Source organism: Moschus berezovskii, chromosome 3, assembly GCF_049115385.1.
Source record: "Moschus berezovskii isolate FMDL1 chromosome 3, NW_MosBer_1.0, whole genome shotgun sequence".
In the NCBI taxonomy this organism is placed as follows: Eukaryota; Metazoa; Chordata; class Mammalia; order Artiodactyla; family Moschidae; genus Moschus; species Moschus berezovskii.
In genome coordinates, this window is record NC_142462.1 from 109,222,382 (window position 1) to 109,241,863 (window position 19,482).

At 38.5% G+C, this 19,482-nt stretch overlaps 1 protein-coding gene across 2 annotated transcripts in view; it reads left to right on the forward strand.

Annotated features, from left to right (window-relative positions):
• NUP205 (nucleoporin 205) overlaps positions 1-19,482 on the forward strand; it is an 86,816-nt gene that overhangs the window by 30,220 nt on the left and 37,114 nt on the right. For both annotated transcript variants that reach the window (XM_055421319.2, XM_055421320.2), the window contains 10 exons: positions 281-331; positions 854-1,063; positions 4,655-4,754; positions 5,190-5,327; positions 6,416-6,605; positions 7,584-7,704; positions 9,997-10,078; positions 10,343-10,507; positions 11,695-11,819; positions 17,119-17,233. In XM_055421319.2, coding sequence (XP_055277294.1) covers positions 281-331; positions 854-1,063; positions 4,655-4,754; positions 5,190-5,327; positions 6,416-6,605; positions 7,584-7,704; positions 9,997-10,078; positions 10,343-10,507; positions 11,695-11,819; positions 17,119-17,233 — 1,297 coding nt within the window. The remainder of the gene's footprint in view (positions 1-280; positions 332-853; positions 1,064-4,654; positions 4,755-5,189; positions 5,328-6,415; positions 6,606-7,583; positions 7,705-9,996; positions 10,079-10,342; positions 10,508-11,694; positions 11,820-17,118; positions 17,234-19,482) is intronic.

A 19,482-nucleotide genomic window follows, 5' to 3' on the forward strand; every position in this document is an offset into this window, starting at 1 on the left:
TTCCTAAAATATCTGAGAATAAATTTGTTGAAAACACATCTTGTGTGCACTTAAGAAATTACCAGTTTTCTGAAGCCCAGGTAATTGGAAGTTCTCCCTGATAGTGGACGTAGTTGCTCATGAAAGTTCATCAGAGACTTCTCAGTTGTCATTTCTGATTGACACTGTAAGAAGCAAAGATGTGGTGGGTGATGTATGTGACTGTTATATTATTGCAAAGCCACTGATTTTCATTGATCAATGAGGAATGCTCCTAACATCGCATTCTTACTATTTTAAGATACTGCAGACTGTTCGGGTTCCAAGCCAGAGGCAAGCTATTGGTATTGAGGTAAAATTTTTCTTTTAGTTTAAATTCTATTGTCATGCATTCACATGATTAAAAGACTAAAAAAAATATATTCTTACCGTATTAAGTTTCTGTAGTTTTCAAATTTGATGTGTTTTCACTTGGGGGTTTTCTGTGTTGAAATGGAGATGAAACTTTATGAAAGAGATCAAAACACTTTTGGTTTCGGAGCTGGAAAAGTATGTTAGTGGCAGCCATCACGACTGAAAGTTTGGTTTGAACTCAATTTAATTTGGCAACTTGGGTCAGCTGTGAAGTGCGAAGTTACTTGTTTAAGTTTTCTTTTTTCTCTCTATTCCCCCTTCCTCTTTTTTTTCAAGGAAACATTTAAGATATCTGTTTTTAACTTTTGTATCTTTACCTCTAAATAAAAAATTGTAATGTCTTTGTGGGTCTTTGAATGTGATATTATACTAGTAGTAAAGAGTTAAAGTCTGAAAAATGCTTTGCACTTTAAAGCTAGTGGTTTTATGTTACTGAATTTCCTTTATTTTTCTTTGGAAGGTGGAACTAAATGAAATAGAATCCCGGTGTGAAGAATACCCTTTAACTCGCGCCTTTTGCCAGTTAATTAGTATCCTGGTGGAGAGCTCCTTTCCTTCTAATTTGGGTGCTGGGCTGCGGCCCCCCGGTTTTGACCCTTATTTGCAGTTCCTGCGAGATTCCGTGTTTCTCCGATTCCGTACAAGGGCTTACCGGAGAGCAGCTGAAAAGGTTATGTTCAGAGATAAACTTTTGTCTCCTTATTTGTTTTATTGCTGCTTTTTCTTTTATTAGAGATATGAGATGCTATAAATTCATTTTAGCTTTTGAAAGTAAAATTTATAGACTTATGCTGACATATCCATGGTCTGATTGATTTAAATGTATTAAAAAATACATTCAAGCATTAAAACCAAAGCACCGACTCTTTCAGTTCAGTTCAGTCACTCCGTCATGTCCGACTCTTTGCGACCCCATGAATCACAGCACACCAGGCCTCCCTGTCCATCACCAACTCCCGGAGTTCACTCAAACTCATATCCATCGAGTCGGTGATGCAATCCAGCCATCTCATTCTCTGTCGTCCCCTTCTCCTCCCGCCCCCAATCCTTCCCAGCATCAGAGTCCTTTCCAGTGAGTCAACTCGTCGCATGAGGTGGCCAAAGTATTGGAGTTTCATCTTCAGCATCAGACCTTCCAATGAACACCCAGGATGTCAGTAATTTAATTGATTTATAACAGAAAAGCACAGTGCTGGCTTTATGTATGATGGTGCTTTGATTATGGTCTCAAAGAGGGGAGAGTGTTACTATTTGCTTTATAAAATACAGTACAGTTTAAGAGATGAGGTTTAATATGCATTTTTAAGAACACATCTGGTGCTCAAAGCAGGATATGTACCTTTGCCATGTAAGTTTGATTTCTTTTATCTTCAGAAGTCCTTGTTTTCTAAATTTCTGTTCTTAGTTTTTCCCTGAACTTTTTCCCAGTTTCCTCATTTAATTTTCAGATTTGAATCTGGTTATACCAAAAAAAAATGTGTGCATCCCTCATAGCTCAGTCGGTAAAGAATCTGCCTGCAGTGCAGGAGACGCAGGTTTGTTTCTTGGGTTGGGAAGATCTCCTGGAGAAGGAAATGGCAACCCACTTCAGTATTCTTGCCTGGAGAATCCCATGGACAGAGGAGCCTGGTGGTCTACAGTCCATGGGGTCGCAAGAGTAGGACATGACTTAACTAGTGAACCACCAACCATCATCACCAATTTAATTGATATGAAGTCATAGTCATTAAATCCTTAATTGAACAAATTTTGACCAAAATTGAACAAAAAATGATATACCTTTGGCAGCGGAAACACGCTATCCTTTATTGGGATGATTTAGGTTAGGGATTGAAATAAATTTTAACTTGCACACCAATTAATATTGGTTAGTAACTAGCACTTCTCGGTTGTGGAGTCTTGGCTTAGTGGGAAGGCACATTGTGGTTCATTAGATCTGTAAGCCTTGGAGAGACACCGAGGGAACACTGACGTTTTTGCTCATGGTTGCTCTGGTTGTAGTACACTCACAACTGAGCTTTTGTGTATATCATCTTATGTAATTGTAATATTACTGTGAGGCAGGTACTATTAATATTCCCAGTTTAAAGATGGAGGCTTGGCAAAGTTAAGGAACTTGCCTAAGGTCCAGGACCAGGATTTGAACCTAGGACTCTGATTCCAGATCCAAGCTCATAACCACTAAGTTATGTAAGAGACCCTTTCAGGTTCTGATGTAATTCACTTTAGTCTATAATACTGTTTATTGGTTCACAGAATACCCTTGTGGACAGAATGCCTTATAGGGACATTTCTAGTTTATTTTTATAGTTTGCTGTTTTTGAACCTGTTGGGTTTATTTGTTGTATTAATGATTATAAAATAATTTAGTTCATGCTACTTTAGGAAATTAGGAAAATACAGAAAAATATGTGAAGAAATTACATCACCCATAATCTTATTACCAAAGGAAGGGATAACTGCTTTTATTCTTTTTCGTTTGCATATCTACTTAAATTGAGATAATTAGTGACATTAGCTTATATCCCTTTTTGGCCACTAAACATAGTATTATGAGGATTTTTTTCATGCTATTAAAGATTCTTTGAGAAGAGTCTTTTTAATGACTGCATAATCTTTACTTGTATCTCTCATAGCTTATTTTTCATTGCCATATTATTGGACATAGTTTGTTTCTAATATTTAGTCCCAGATAGCTGAAGTTTATTTTTTGTCACTTGCTTTATAAGTTTTGCTTCTCATGTGGTTAAAAATCAGTACCAACAGGGGTATATGTTTTACTAAAGGCCTAGTATTACCTTATTAACATGTATTTCCTTATTGGATGAAAGCATTAATAGCAGTCATGCCTTATTAATACAAGTCATTTCAGATGGATAATGGATGCTAACAATTGGAATCTCTTCAACAAAATGTTCTGATATTTTTGGCATTTCTTTTAAATACCTTGCTTGCTTTTTCTTAGAAAGGTCAGTGTGACCTAAGCGTTTAGAGCTTTAGTCAGCCACTCTTTTTCTGTGCTTATTATTTTTCACCCACGCATTTTTGTATTTCTAGCACTGCTGCTCTTCCAGCTACCAGTGATTTCCTAACATATTACCCTAAGAAAATTTCCCTCAATTCTGTGAATTTATTTCACTAGAAAGTCATTTTAAGATTTAATTTATGTTGTTGTAATTTAGAACACTATTTTGTCACAAAAACCATACTTTGGGTTGAATGAATAAACAGTGTTTGAGGCAGCATATATTTTTAGAAATCCTAAAGCCCATTATCATGTGGTGATAAACATTTTTTTATTTAAATAAATGATCTTGAAAAATTTAGAAAATAGAGAAAAATGAGTAATTAAAGAAAATAATTTAAAATTAAGATTGTCGTAGTCCTAGTTTTAAAAATCAGCTTTGATAAAATTATATGCAGTGGAAATAATGACTAAAGTAATAATTTTAAAAATCACCGTCTACAGTTATTAGACTCAGTCTTATTAAAATTTTATGTAGTAGATATTTTTACACAGTTTAATTTTACAGTCTATACAGTTATGTCTGTACAGTATATTTTCCCTTTGGCATTAATATTTTTCCTTGGTGTTACATAGCTTTTAAAAAATTTTAAACAGAGGTGAAGATGAGGTCATTTGGAGGAAACCTACCAATGATTCTTAACTTCAGCTAGAGCCACGAACACTACTCTGGGAATTAGAAGTGCGGGGCTGGACCTCCAGCACGTTGATTGCCAAGCTTTATGGTCTCAGGAAATCATTCAGTGCTCTGAGCTTCACTTGCTTCATCTGCAAAATAAGAGTTGATGAGATGTTTTCTCAATTCCTGTCCAGCTGAGATTCTAAGAGAAACTGAATGTTTGACACTTTTGGAGAAGTGTTCAAACATGATGGTTTTTCATTATAAATTGAACTAGATTTATGAACTAAATTTATTTATAAATTTTAATTTATAAATGGAACCCTGTATGGCTAGATATTAGGTGCTTTAGATTTGTTAACAAAGCTCAAATATCTGCTGTAGAAATGTTTCTTTTACTAATTCTTTTATATCTGTTTTACCTTGAAAAACTAGCCAGTCCACTGTCCTTTAGCACAGCAAAGCAGAATGAATTGGGCTTTCTGTATTGCTTTGAATAAACGAAGTAGAAAAGGGACTTCACACATTTTTTCGAGAAAAGTGAGAGGGATGAAAAACTTACCCAGTCTATCACCTTGAACTGTTATTGTTACTGAAATATTTGTGTCTTTCTGTAGTGGGAAGTTGCTGAGGTTGTTTTAGAGGTGTTTTATAAATTGCTCAGAGATTATGAACCTCAGCTTGAAGATTTTGTGGATCAGTTTGTGGAACTACAAGGTAATTTAATTCTGTCACTTTCAAACAAAGTGTCAGCTATTTATAAACCTATTTATAATTTATAAATTACTATACCTAAGATGTAAATTACTTCTGGTTATAAACTAAATTACAATTTTATATGTTTTGTTACATTGTTTTAGTCATTTTGATTGTTCTAAGCAAGGGAAAATAAAGTAAATTTTCACTGAATGAGAGTAAGAACATTACTACGGATTAATGAGTTACATGTCAGTGTAACATGTGAACTAACTACTGTGTGCAGATCAGCCCTTTTGGAAGTAACCATTGTGTACAGTTTGTGTCACTGTCTCTAAATTGAAGCTTGCTTCATTTGGTTAGATACTATTTAATTTACAAATCTCATGTTTCGTAAAAAGGGTGTGACAGAAATACTAATTCACCATGTCTTGGACTATGTTACCTTCTATTTAGGAGAAGAAATAATAGCCTATAAGCCACCAGGATTTAGTCTGATGTATCACCTTCTGAATGAGTCACCGACGTTGGAGCTTGCCCTTAGTTTACTGGAGGAAGGTGTTAAACAGCTTGATACCTATGCTCCTTTCCCTGGTATGTGACTGAATGTCTTCATAGCTTGAAAACAGTTTTGCTGTTTTTGTCCTGTGTAAATTGAAGCTTTGAAGTAGATGACCTCTGAACTTCTTTGCACCGTAAGATTTTCTCTGTATCTACAGTGTTGTTTTAGTGAGTCATACCCGAAAGTAAATTAAAAGTGAGAGCAGACTGAAATACAGAGACTCTCATTATAACTGTCTTACTGCAGGGTCTTTGGTAGGTAATCATAGTTATCTCTTACAGCTTTAACATCTCTAAATTTAAAGTACTTTTTCTTTTGTTTTCTCCATAGTATTTGTAAAAGCACTTACATGGTATATGGTGTTCAATAAACTTCATTTACTATGTTATTATTTATTAAGTGCTTACTGTGCACTTGGCAATTTAAAAAGCTCATTACATGTATTAATGTATTTAACCTGTATGAAAGGCCTGTGTGGTCGATGATATTATTTCCATTTAATGAATAAGGAAATCGATGCATGAAGGGGTTTTACATCTTTCTCCAGGGTCAAGGCTATGATTTGATCTTAGGTAATTTGACTCCAGAGCCCATGAGTTTGAATGGTGGCACTATATATGTAGCCCTTGTTTATATTTTCTGCCTCTTTATTTTGCACATTTTCCACAGTGGTTATGTATTATTCTAAATCAGCTTCTCAGCCTCAGCACCACTGGCGTTTTTGGCAGAATAATTCTTTAATGTGGAGGCTGTCCTGTGTGTTGCAGACCTCTACCCACTAGACGCCTGTACTGCATCCCTTGCTGTGACAATCGAAAGTCTCCAGATATTGCCAGATGTTCTCTGGGGCCAGACTCACTCCCATCTGAGAACTCTGCTGTAAATAATTAGGGAAAGACTGCAGGAAAAATTACTGAGAAGCCGTTGCATTAAACTAATCTGAGTCACAAAAGTTACAGTGACTTGTCTGAGTGAGCAGTTCAGTGAAGTTACTGCTAACGGTTTGAAAACTTGAGGACTTTTTGAATCTGGAACTTACCCTTTTTCTTGTTTTCCTGAGAATTGATTCTGAGTTTCTAAGATTCATGTAGAACTCTCTAACTTTGATTTTGCTCTGTAGGAAAGAAGCACCTGGAGAAAGCAGTGCAGCATTGCCTTGCACTTCTCAATCTTACTCTGCAGAAGGAAAACCTCTTCATGGATCTGCTAAGAGAGAGTCAGCTGGCTCTGATCGTCTCTCCTTTAGAACAGCTATTGCAGGGAATCAATCCCAGAACAAAGAAGGCGGATAACGTGGTGAACATTGCCAGGTGAGTTCCGTGTGTAGGTAGAGAAATGATGATGTGAATCAGATGGCATTCTAACTTTGATGTCCAAATCTGATCAGATCCGTAAGGCATCACTTAAACATTTTTTTGGTCTCATTTTATTGTCTTCTTTTGTGTCTCTGATTTTAATGACTCTGAACCTTGTAATTTCTTTTTCTTCTTTCTAATTTATTTTATGCCCTAAATATTTCAAAGTATAAAATGACATAATCTTAATATTGTATCCTGTAGGGAAGTTGGATGTTTGGAGAATATAGGGCCGGGGAGCAAACTTTTCATCGTGTGTGTTTAAGCCTCTGGTCGTTTGCTGGCAATGCTTAGTGTTCTGTAAATGGTGGGCACATCATCCCAGTCTCTGCCTTCAGCTTTCCATCATGGCCTTCTCCCTGTGTGTGTGGCTGTGTCTACTTTTCCCTTTTTCATAAGGCCTAATTCATTTCATAAGCCCTAATTCTCTCCCCAATGGTCTCATCTTTACTTGGTTAAGTATATCTTCAAAGACTCTTTCCAAATAAGATCATTCTGGGTTTGGCTATCAACATGTGAATTTTGGGGAGACACGATTCAGCCCATAACAAGGTTGCTCAGTCACTTCAATCGTGTCTGACCCTTTGTGACTCTGTGAACTGTAGCCCGCCAGACTCCTCTGTCAATGGGATTCTGCAGGCAAGAATATTGGAGTGGGCTGCCATGCCCTCCTCCAGGGGTTCTTCGCAACCCAGGCATTGAACCCAAGTCTCCTGTGTCTCCTGCATTGCAGGCAGATTCTTTACCACTGAGCCACCGGTGAAGCTCCCATAACAGGTTACATCTAGTTATTGATAGAAGGGGAAACCTTTGTTTGACTTACCAAAAGTGCAGTATGGGTAGGAGAGCCCTGGTTGTGAATGTTCTGTATTGAGTATAGTAAGAAGCAAAAATTTCATTACATTGTTCCTCAAATGTTTTCTTGTTTTAAAGATACCTGTATCATGGCAATACTAATCCAGAATTGGCTTTTGAAAGTGCCAAGATCCTTTGCTGTATCTCTTGCAATTCCAATATTCAGATAAAACTGGTTGGAGATTTCACACATGACCAGGTAACTGATTTTGTTATTGCTTTTCTTATTTTTTTGGTACGTCCAGAATACATCTTATTCTTGTATGTGGGAAAATTCTGAGAGTAAGTGTATTTGTATATGATGGATGAAAGCCTACCCATGTACTGGGTGATGATTTGTGTTTGACGATAATACCATTCCCAGGGATACTCTTAATATGTATACTGTAGTATGTGATTATACTCTTTATTATAGTATGTAACTCTATGGCCTAATGAGACTGTTTAATGTGCCTACCACAAGCACATTAAAGGGATGATTAGGTTTGAACGTGCACCTTCTGTTTGTTTTTTGCATCCTTTGTTTCACTCTTCCTCAGTTGCCTCTGTGCTGAGTGAACCTCTGCAGTTTTTATTTCACTGATGTGAGTTGTCTGCTTCTGTGGTTTTTTTGTTGTTGTTTGATGTTGTTGTTTAGTTGCTAACTCATGTCCAAGTCTTTGTGACCCTGTGGACTGTAGCATGCCTGACTCCTCTGTACATAGGATTTCCTAAGCAAGAATATTGGAGTGAGTTGCCATTTCTTTCTCCAGGGGATCTCCCACTATACAGGGGTGGAACCTGTGTCTCCTGCATTGGCAGTCAGATTCATTACCACTGAGCTACCAGGGAAGCCTCTGGCTTTTTGGTGACCCACATTGTGTCACTTCACTTGATACACTGTAGAGTGTTCTTGCCTGGAGAATCCCAGGGACGGGGGAGCCTGGTGGGCTTCCGTCTATGGGGTCACACAGAGTCAGACACGACTGAAGTGACTTAGCAGCAGCAGCAGAGTGTTTTAGATGTTTTCCTGTTTTAGTCTAGTTCTCTTTCTAGTCACTGAATAGCTATAATTGGAGAATCTGTTATTTTTCTTTCTCTTTATAGACATTCCTCCCCTTGTGTATTTTATGCTGGAAATCACTACTCTAGCTAGTTGAAGAATATTATTGGGTTTTGGTATTTTGAAACAGGGACTCTTTGGCATTTTGGGTGGGACAGATCTTCATTTTAGTGTAACTGTATTCTTAAACTGCAGGATTTTAGCATCCCTGGTCCTCTGCCACTGTCTTTGAGTAGCAGTCTCTGGTCCTGAAGACTCAAAATGCTCTCTTGTAATTCTAAGGGCCTTTTAGAATGGCAGTACCACCCAGGTTGAGAACCACTATTAATAGTAAATTTTAAATGTCTAATCTGGTTTTTGGATGAAGTTCATGAAGCCACATAATTAATTAGAAGACTTTGGATGCAGATTTTCAGTTCATTGGTGTTCTTACCAGTTTTAGTATCCTGCTAGAGTTCTTAAGGGCTTCCCAGGTGGCTCAGTGGTAAAGAATATGCCTGCCAAGCAGGAGACACGGATTCAATACCTGGGGAGAATCCCATGGACAGAGAAGCCTGGAGGGCTATAGGCTATGAGGTTGCAAAGAGTTGGACATGACTTAGCATATACACACACACACACACACACACATAGAGTTTTTAAAGGAGATAGAGTAGTATCTAATCTCTCAGCCCAGAAATATAAAACTGGTGTAAGTAATACATTTCTAAAGAGAAAAAATGAGAATTTTATTTTATTTTTTAGTTAAGATCAATAGCATAGAGTATATAATGAAGAGGTTATGAAATAGCAATTTAATGTTATTGTTTTTAAACACTAGTTTGATTCTTTGAGAAAGAAAATTAATGAAGCAATTTAAAGGCAGTAAGCTTTAAAAGTTTTTGTTTCTTAAATTATTTATTTATTTTTTGGCTTGGCTGGGTTTTCTCTGCTTTGTGTGGGCTTTCTCTTGTGGAGAGGAGGGGCTACTCTTCACTGTGATGTGCAGGCTTCTCATTGCGGGGGCTTCTTGTTGGGGAGCACAGGCTCTAGCTGCATAGGCTTTAGTGGTTGTAGCATGTGGGCTCAGGAGTTGTGGTGTGCAGGCTCCAGTAGTTGCCGCTCATGGGCCTTAGAGCGTGGGTTCAGTAGCTTTGGCACACAGGCTCAGTTGCTCCATGGTGCGTGGGATCTTCCCGGGCCAGGAGTTGGCAGACAGATTCTTATCCACTGCTCTACCAGTGAAGTCCTCTTTAGTTATTTCTATAGCAAGCTAAAGGGCTCTCAGTTAAGGAACTGAGTTTTATATTAATTAAAAATGTAACTAAAACCTAATACTTTCCTTGGAGCAGATTTGCCTTTTGTCTTTATAGCCAAGCGTTTATAATTATATATCATGTTTATCATAGTTTCTCTGATACTTAGGACCTTTTAATAACTTGTCATTTTAAAATCTTTATATGATTTCAGAGTGTAAGCCAGAAGCTGATGGCTGGTTTTGTGGAGTGTTTGGATAGTGAAGATACAGAAGAATTTGTACGTCTAGAAGAGGGTATGTCTTAGATTAACATGTATTTTTTACTTTGTGTAAATAAAAAAACTGTTGAATGTCTAGTGGTGACATAAGGGAATTTTGAGAATTTGCTAGCATAATAGTAAATAAGACTTTGGGGAAACCTCTTAAATCTGAACTTAATGTAATAGCTAATCAAGTAAACTAAAGCTAAAGAAAACATCTGAGGTTTGAGATACAAGTTTTATATTTTTCAGTTTGACCCATGGTAACTTTTTATTGCTTTGTTATTTCTACATTTAGGCTCAGAACTTGAAAAGAAATTAGCTGGAATCCGTCATGAAACCAGAATCCACATCTTGAATCTTCTCATTACCTCTCTGGAACGCAATCCACCCAATCTTGCTCTCTACCTGTTGGGCTTTGAATTAAAGAAACCTGTCAGTACCACAAACCTGCAAGACCCAGGTATCCTCACAAGACACATAGCCATTTATTTTTTTTTTGTATTTGTTGCTAAATGGTTATGTACTGAATTCCGGGCTCGTGGGATAATTCACCAAAAGAAATAATGTATGAAAAATTATGTGACAGGTTGATTTTTTGGGGATTTAGGTGAAGTCTGGACAAATTAAGCCTTGGAAAATTAGTATTTAGTAAATTTTCTGTATCAGTGTTTGAAACAATGTTTACAGTAGAGTGTTCAGTTCAGTTCAGTTCAGTTCAGTTGCTCAGTCGTGTCCGGCTCTCCGCGACCCCATGAATCACAGCACGCCAGGCCTCCCTGTCCATCACCAACTCCCGGAGTTCACTCAAACTCATGTCCACAGAGTCGGTGATGCCATCCAGCCATCTCATTCTCGGTCGTCCCCCTCTCCTCCTGCCCCCAACCTTTCCCAGCATCAGAGTCTTTTCCAGTGAGTCAACTCGTCGCATGAGGTGGCCAAAGTATTGCAGTTTCAGCTTTAGCATCAGTCCCTCCAATGAACACCCAGGATTGATCTCCTTTAGAATGGACTGGTTGGATCTCCTTGCAGTATAAGGGACTCTCAAGAGTCTTCTCCAACACCACAGTTCAAAAGCATCGATTCTTCGGCGTTCAGCTTTCTTCACAGTCCAACTCTCACATCCATACATGACCACGGGAAAAACCATTGCCTTGACTAGACGGACCTTGCTTGGCAAAGTAATGTCTCTGCTTTTTAATATATTATCAAGGTTGGTCATAACTTTCCTTCCAAGGAGCAAGCGTCTTTTAATTTCATGGCCGCAATCAGCATCTGCAGTGATTTTGGAACCCAAAAAAATAAAGTCTGACACTGTTTCCACTGTTTTTCCATCTATTTCCCATGAAGTGATGGGACCAGATGCCATGATCTTTGTTTTCTGAATGTTGAGCTTCAAGCCAACCTTTTCACTCTCCTCTTTCACTTTCATCAAGAGGCTTTTGAGTTCCTCTTCACTTTCTGCCATAAGGGTAGTGTCATCTGCATATCTGAGGTTATTGATATTTCTCCCAGCAATCTTGATTCCAGCTTGTGCTTCTTCCAGCCCAGCGTTCCTCATGATGTACTTTAAGTTTTATAAATGTATTCTAAAGTTTTTAATGCCAAAATTTGAAAAGAGAAGCTGAATTTTCTTTTGGTTTCATGCAGGAGTGTTAGGTTGCCCTCGGACCTGCCTTCACGCCATCTTGAACATCTTGGAGAAGGGAACTGAAGGGAGAACAGGCCCATTGGCAGTGAAGGAATCCCCTCAACTCGCTGAGCTGTGTTACCAGGTATATAGAGGGCTGAACCTTGTAGCACCTATGAGAAGAAGCTTATGCTTGAATCCATCGCAGATATGCAAGTACCACAGTAGGTCTGAGTTGAAATGAGTTCATCTAGTGGTTTGACCAGTTTTTCACTTATGGGTAAAATCCATAAAGCACAAACTCAAGATCTTACAGATCTACAAGATCCTGTATGTTGGTCTCTTGAACAATAAGGGATGGATTTAGACCAGTTGATACAGAAATTTTCCAAGGATGCTGTGTTTCAAGTTGTTTCTTTTTGGTGGAGAGAGTAGTGGGTTAGGGTCAGAAGACCTCTGGTTCCTCTCTGTGCCCCTTAACTAGCTAAGTCACCTTGGGTCTGCCATGAAACTTCTCTCCGTTTTTAAATTTGTGAAATGGGCTATTGTGAGACTTCAATGAGAATGAAAGAATGTAAGCGAAAGTACTTTTTAAGAACCATGAGCATTATACATATAGCTGTATGTAAGGTGGTAGGTAATCAAATTAATTAAGTTTAAACTTTAGTGAGAACTGTTGTTTTACTCTTTTATTTCTTGTTTTCTTCACATTATAAGTATTTTAAGAACTAAGCTTTATAAGATACAACTAATTTCTCAATTTAAGTGACACCCTGATTCTCATTTTCATGGTAAGAAATGTGTCATTAACTTCTAGTAACCTGGAGATTTTTGTTATTCTTCTATTTTTGTTATTCTTTACTGTTTTCTATCCTCTGGCTCTCTAAACTTCACTTCTCAGTACTACAGCTTGGTCTTCCTGTGAATCCCTTAATGAGGGAACAAACCTGATGTATGTTTTAGCACAGTGTTACTGATTTTGATGTACTTAGGTAGAAGTAATTGATAAGGTTAATCATCTGGGTTAAAGGAGTTAGGCAGGTGTGAGAAGTGAATAAAACCAGATTTAAGACAAATTGGTGGGGAGAGGAGAATCAAGCAGACTGGAGACCGTCTACCCTGCCACTCAGCCCCTGTAGCAGGGGCTCCATTTTTACCCTGTTGAAATGCAGACCCTGGTTTGTCAGATCCTTTGCTTTCGTAAACACTATACTGGCCAAACAAATCATGTCTAAACCAACAGATTGCCAGTGTAATACATATGTTCTGTGACTCAAAATGTGGACCAGCATCAGCAGCATCACCTCCTGTGAGCTTGTTAGTGCAGAATTTCAGGCCCCACTCCAGCCCTTCTGGGTCAGAATCTGCATTTTTAGCAAAAAGCACCACTCTGTTGTTAATGAAAGAGGTGTCCTTTACCTCTAGGTTTATACTTCACCGTGTTTCAGAAAAAAATTAAACCTCTAAGAGGAGCTTGTTTAAAATAAATCTAATTACGTGGAAGGGAAACACTCTGGGCCTTACTGACACCTTCACCATCCAGCAGCACAAGGCCATCTGAGTGAAGAGCTGACACTGAGCCTGTGTCTTTGCTATCTTCTCTTGAACAGTAGAGACTTTTCCTACTGGGTCTTGGAAACTAGGAAGGGTGTCAGGCAAACCCCCTGTGGAGTGGCTTGTCATGCTTTTGGAATTCACTTTCTTTGTCCTTCTCCCTTGAGCAGTATTCAGTTCGGTTCATTCAGTTCAGTCGCTCAGTTGTGTCTAACTCTTTGTGACCCCATGAATCAGAGCACACCAAGCTTCCCTGTCCATCACCAACTCCCGGAGTCAAACTCAAACTCATGTCCATCGAGTTGGTGATGCCATCCAGCCATCTCATCCTGTGTTGTCCCCTTCTCCTCCTGCCCCCAATCCCTCCCAGCATCAGGGTCTTTTCCAGTGAGTCAGCTCTTCGCATCAGGTGGCCAAAGTATTGGAGTTTCAGCTTTAGCATCAGTCCTTCCAATGAACACCCAGGACTGATCTCCTTTAGGATGGACTGGTTGGACCTCCTTGCAGTCCAAGGGACTCTCAAGAGTCTTCTTCAACACCATAGTTCAAAAGCATCAATTCTTCGGCGATCAGCTTTCTTCACAGTCCAACTCTCACATCCATACATGAGCACTGGAAAAACCATAGCCTTGACTAGACGGACCTTTGTTGGTAAAGTAATGTCTCTTCTTTTTAATATGCTGTCTAGGTTGGTCATAACTTTCCTTCCAAGGAGTAAACATCTTTTAATTTCATGCCTGCAGTCACCATCTACATTGATTTTGGAGCCCCCAAAAATAAGGACTGACTGTTTCCACTGTTTCTCCATCTATTTGCCATGAAGTGATGGTACCAGATGCCATCATCTTAGTTTTCTGAATGTGGAGCTTTAAACCAAAATTTTCACTCTCCTCTTTCACTTTCATCGAGAGGTCTTCTTCGTTTCTGCCATAAGGGTGGTGTCATTTGCATATCTGAGGTTATTGATATTTCTCCTGGCAATCTTGATTTCAGCTTGTGCTGGAATCCAGCCCAGTGTTTCTAATGATGTACTCTGCATATAAGTTAAATAAGCAGGGGGACAGTATGCAGCCTTGACGTACTCCTTTTCCTATTTGGAACCAGTCTTTTGTTCCATGTACAGTTCTGTTGCTTCCTGACCTGCATACAGGTTTCTCAAGAGGCAGGTCAGGCGGTCTGGTATTCTCATCTCTTTCAGAATTTTTCACAGTTTATTGTGATCCACACAGTCAAAGGCTTTGGCATAGTCAATAAAGCCGAAATAGATGTTTTTCTGGAACTCTTTTGCTTTTTCGATGATCCAGCTGATGTTGGACATTTGATCTCTGGTTCCTCTGCCTTTTCTAAAACCTGCTTGAACATCTGGAAGTTCATGGTTCACTGAACCTGAAGTGAACTGAAGTGAAGCCAGGTTACTGAAGCCTGGCTTGGAGAATTTTGAGCATTACTTTGCTAGCATGTGAGATGAGTACAATTGTGTGGTAGTTTGAGCATTCTTTGGCATTACCTTTCTTTGGGATTAGAATGAAAACTGACCTTTTCCAGTCCTGTGGCCACTGCTGAGTTTTCCAAACTTGCTGGCATATTGAGTGCAGCACTTTCACAGCATCATCTTTCAGGATTTGAAATAGCTCAACTGGAATTCCATCACCTCTACTAGCTTTGTTCGTAGTGATGCTTTCTAAGGCCCACTTGACTTCACATTCCAAGATGTCTGGTTTTAGGTGAGTGATCACGCCATCGTGATTATCTTGGTCGTGAAGATCTTTTTTGTACAGTTCTTCTGTGTATTCTTGTCACCTCTTCTTAATATCGTCTGCTTTTGTTAGGTCCATACCATTTCTGTCCTTTATCGAGCCCATCTTTGCATAAAATGTTCCCTTGGTATCTCTAATTTTCTTGAAGAGATCTCTCATCTTTCCCATTCTGTTGTTTTCCTCTATTTCTTTGCATTGATCGCTGAGGAAGGCTTTCTTATCTCTCCTTGCTATTCTTTGAAACTCTGCATTCAGATGGCAATATCTTTCCTTTTCTCCTATGCTTTTCGCTTCTCTTCTTTTCACAACTATTTGTAAGGCTTCCTCAGACAGCCATTTTGCTTTTTTGCATTTCTTTTCCATGCGAATGGTCTTGATCTCCTGTACAATGTCACGAACCTCCATCCATAGTTCATCAGGCACTCTTATCAGATCTAGTCCCTTAAATCTATTTCTCACTTCCACTGTGTAACCATAAGGGATTTGATTTAGGTCATACCTGAATAGTCTAGTGGTTTTCGCTCCTTTCTTCAATTTCAGTCTGAATTTGGCAATAAAGAGTTCATGATCTGAGCCACAGTCAGCTGGCGGTCTTGTTTTTGCTGACTGTATAGAGCTTCTCCATCTTTGGCTGCAAAGAATATAATCAATTTGATTTCGATGTTGACCATCTGGTGATGTCCATGTGTAGAGTCTTCTCTTGTGTTGGATGAGGGTGTTTGCTATGACCAGTGGGTTCTCTTGGCAAAACTCTATTAGCCTTTGCCCTGCTTCATTCCATACTCCATGGCTAATTTTGCCTGTTACTGCAGGTGTTTCTTGACTTCCTGCTTTTGCCTTCCAGTCCCTTATAATGAAAAGGACATCTTTTTTGGGTGTTAGTTCTAAAAGGTCCTATAGGTCTTCATAGAACTGTTGAACTTCAGCTTCTTCAGCGTTACTGGTTGGAGCATAGGCTTGGATTACCATGATATTGAATGGTTTGCCTTGAAAACGAACAGAGATCATTCTGTCGTTTTTGAGATTGCATCCAAGTACTGCATTTCAGACTCTTGTTGACCATGATGGCTACTTTATTTCTTCTAAGGGATTCCTGCCCACAATAGTAGATATAATGGTCATCTGAGTTTAAATTCACCCATTCCAGTCCATTTTCGTTCACTGATTCCTGGAATGTCAACGTTCACTCTTGCCATCTCGTGTTTAACCACTTCCAGTTTGCCTTGATTTGTGGACCTAACACCTCCCCCATATCTTGGAGCATCTGTTGTTGTATCTTCTTAACTTACCATCTAGTATGAATAACTTGATTTTGTTTTGAGAAGCTCAGTATTTATTGTGTGAAAAACGATGTAATATCAAAACTGTTTGAAAGACAAGCATATGTCTGCAAGTATTTAAGCTATACCTTGTGTTCCCTTCCTATCTTTTCCTTGTATGTATTAAATACATATTTACAATTTTGTGTCCTTCCCTTCCCAGGAGGGAGGAGAGAAACTTTCTATGCTGCTGCAATATATATTGCATTTAGTTTATTTCCAGTTTTTTTACTCGGCTTTACTCAACATCTTTAGTTATGCTTTGTTGGTTTGTATTTTTCTTAAGACTGTGTTTCTAGATCTATATTGAATTTACATTCAGTTCTTACTAATTTTATAAAGTCACAGAGAACACTGAATTGGTGACTACTGAACCATTGCTCTTTGGGAATACATAGGATTAAATTCCTACAAAGGATTTTTCTATCCCAACAATTATATCAACTAATTAATATATAACCTTGGTTTTTAGAAGTTACTTCCAAGTAATTTGCTGCTAATAATAGTTAAAATACTAAAACTTATTATTTAATTACATGTATATATGTTAATATATTTAGGGTGATTTTAAGATTAGTCCTATAAGAATGTTGTCAGCATTCTCCAGTTGTATTTCAGTAATTTTGAGTCATTGTGCTAAGAACTGATTGTTACTCTGAGTTTTTATTTTATATATAGATGTGTTTATCCTTTTTGCTTTAGTTGTTTATGGGTCTTAGTTTCCACTTAGTAGATTTAAGTTCAAACATTTTATTAAAATCTGTGATATAAAAAGCTGATTTGGGGATTTTCTTATGTTACTGTAATTCTGTAGGTGATTTACCAGTTATGTGCATGCTCTGATACGTCTGGTCCTACTATGAGGTACTTGAGAACCAGCCAGGACTTCTTATTTTCTCAGTTGCAGCATTTGCCATTTTCTAACAAAGGTAGGACTTTTTTCCCTTACTATTAAATGTGTAAAGTCTCTGTTGAGTGATTTTAAGTTTATAACATTTTGGGGTTGTTAGACAAGTCCAAGTCTATGCCCAAACCAGTAATGCTAAAGAAGTTAATCCAAGTCTATGCCCCGACCAGTAATGCTGAAGAAGCTGAAGTTGAATGGTTCTAAGAAGACCTACAAGTCCTTCTAGAACTAATACCCAAAAAGATGTCCTTTTCATTATAGGGGACTGGAATGCAAAAGTGGGAAGTCAAGAAATACCTGAAGTAACAGGCAGATTTGGAGTACAGAATGAAGCAGGGCAAATGCTAGTAAGAGTTTTGCCAAGAGAACACAGTTGTCATAGTAAAAACCTTCTTCCAACAACACAAGAGGAGACTTTACACATGGACATCACCAGATGGTCAATACCGAAATCAGATTGATGATATTCTATGCAGCCAAAGGTGGAGAAGCTCTATACAGTCAGCAAAACAAGACCGGGAGCTGACTGTGGTTCAGTTCATGAACTCCTTATTGCCAAATTCAGACTGAAACTGAAGAGAGTAGGACAACCACTAGACCATTAAGGTATGCCCTAAATCAAATCCCTTATGATTACACAGTGGAAGTGAGAAATAGATTTAAGGGACTAGATCTGATAGACAGAGTGCCTGATGAACTATGGATGGAGGTTCGTGACATTGTACAGGAGGCGGGATCACGACCATCCCCAAGAAAAAGAAATGCAAAAAGACAAAATGGTTGTCTGAGGAGGCCTCAGAAATAGCTGATAAAAGAGGATAAGCTAAAGACAAAGGAGAAAAGGAAAGATATACCCATTTGAATGCAGAGTTTCAAGGAATAGCAAGGAGAAATAAGAAAGCCTTCCACAGTGATCAGTGCAAAGAAATAGAGGAAAACAATAGAATGGGAAAAACTAGAGATCTCTTCAAGAAAATTAGAGATACCAAGGGAACATTTCATGCAAAGATGGAAGGACAGAAATGGTATGGACCTAACAGAAGCAGAAGATATTAAGAAGAGGTGGTAAGAATACACAGAAGAACTATACAAAAAAGATCTTCACGATCCAGATAATAACGATGGTGTGATCACTGACCTAGAGCCAGATCCTGGAATGCGAAGTCAAGTGGGCCTTAGGAAGCATCACTGTGAAAAGCTAGTGGAGGTGATGGAATTCCAGTTGAGCTATTTCAAATCCTGAAAGATGATGCTGTGAAAGTGCTGCACTCATGCCAGCAAGTTTGGAAAACTCAGCAGTGGCCAGAGGACTGGAAAAGGTCAGTTTTCATTCCAATCTCAAAGAAAAGCAATGCCAAAGAATGCTCAAATTACCACACAATTGCACTCGTCTCACATGCTAGTGAAGTCATGCTCAAAATTCTCCAAGCCAGGCTTCAGCAATATGTGAACCATGAATTCCCAGATGTTCAAGCTGGATTTAGACAAGGCAGAGGAACCAGAGATCAGATTTCGATTGGATCATCAAAAAAGCAAGAGAGTTCCAGAAAAACATCTATTTTTGCTTTACTGACTATGCCAAGGCCTTTGACTATGTGGAGTACAAAAAATGTGGAAAATTCTGAAAGAGATGGGAATACCAGACTATTTGACCTGCCTCCTGAGAAATCGGTATCAGGTCAGGAAGCAACAGTTAGAATTGGACGTGGAACAACAGAATGGTTTCAGATAGGAAAAGGAGTACGTCAAGGCTGTATACTGTCCCCTGCTTATTTAACTTCTATTCAGAGTACATCATGTGAAATGCTGGGCTGGATGAAGCACAAGCTGGAATCAAGATTGCTGGGAGAAATATCAGCAACCTTAGAAATGCAGATGACACCACCTTTATGGAAGAAAGCAAAGAAGAACTAAGGAGCCTTTTGATGAAAGTGAAAGAGGAGAGTGAAAAAGTTGGCTTAAGATTCAGCATTCAGAAAACTAAGATCATGGCATCCGGTCCCATCACTTCATGGCAAACAGATGGGGAAACAGTGACAGACTTTATTTTTTTATGCTCCACAGTCACTTCATATGGTGACTACAGCCATGAAATTAAAAGACTTTTACTCCTTGGAAGAAAAGTTATGACCAATCTAGCCAGAATATTAAAAAGCAGAGACATTTCTTTGCCGACACAGGTCAAGGCTATGGTTTTCCACTAGTCATGTATGGATGTTACAGTTGGCCTATAAAGAAAGCTGATCACTGAAGAATTGATGCTTTTGAACT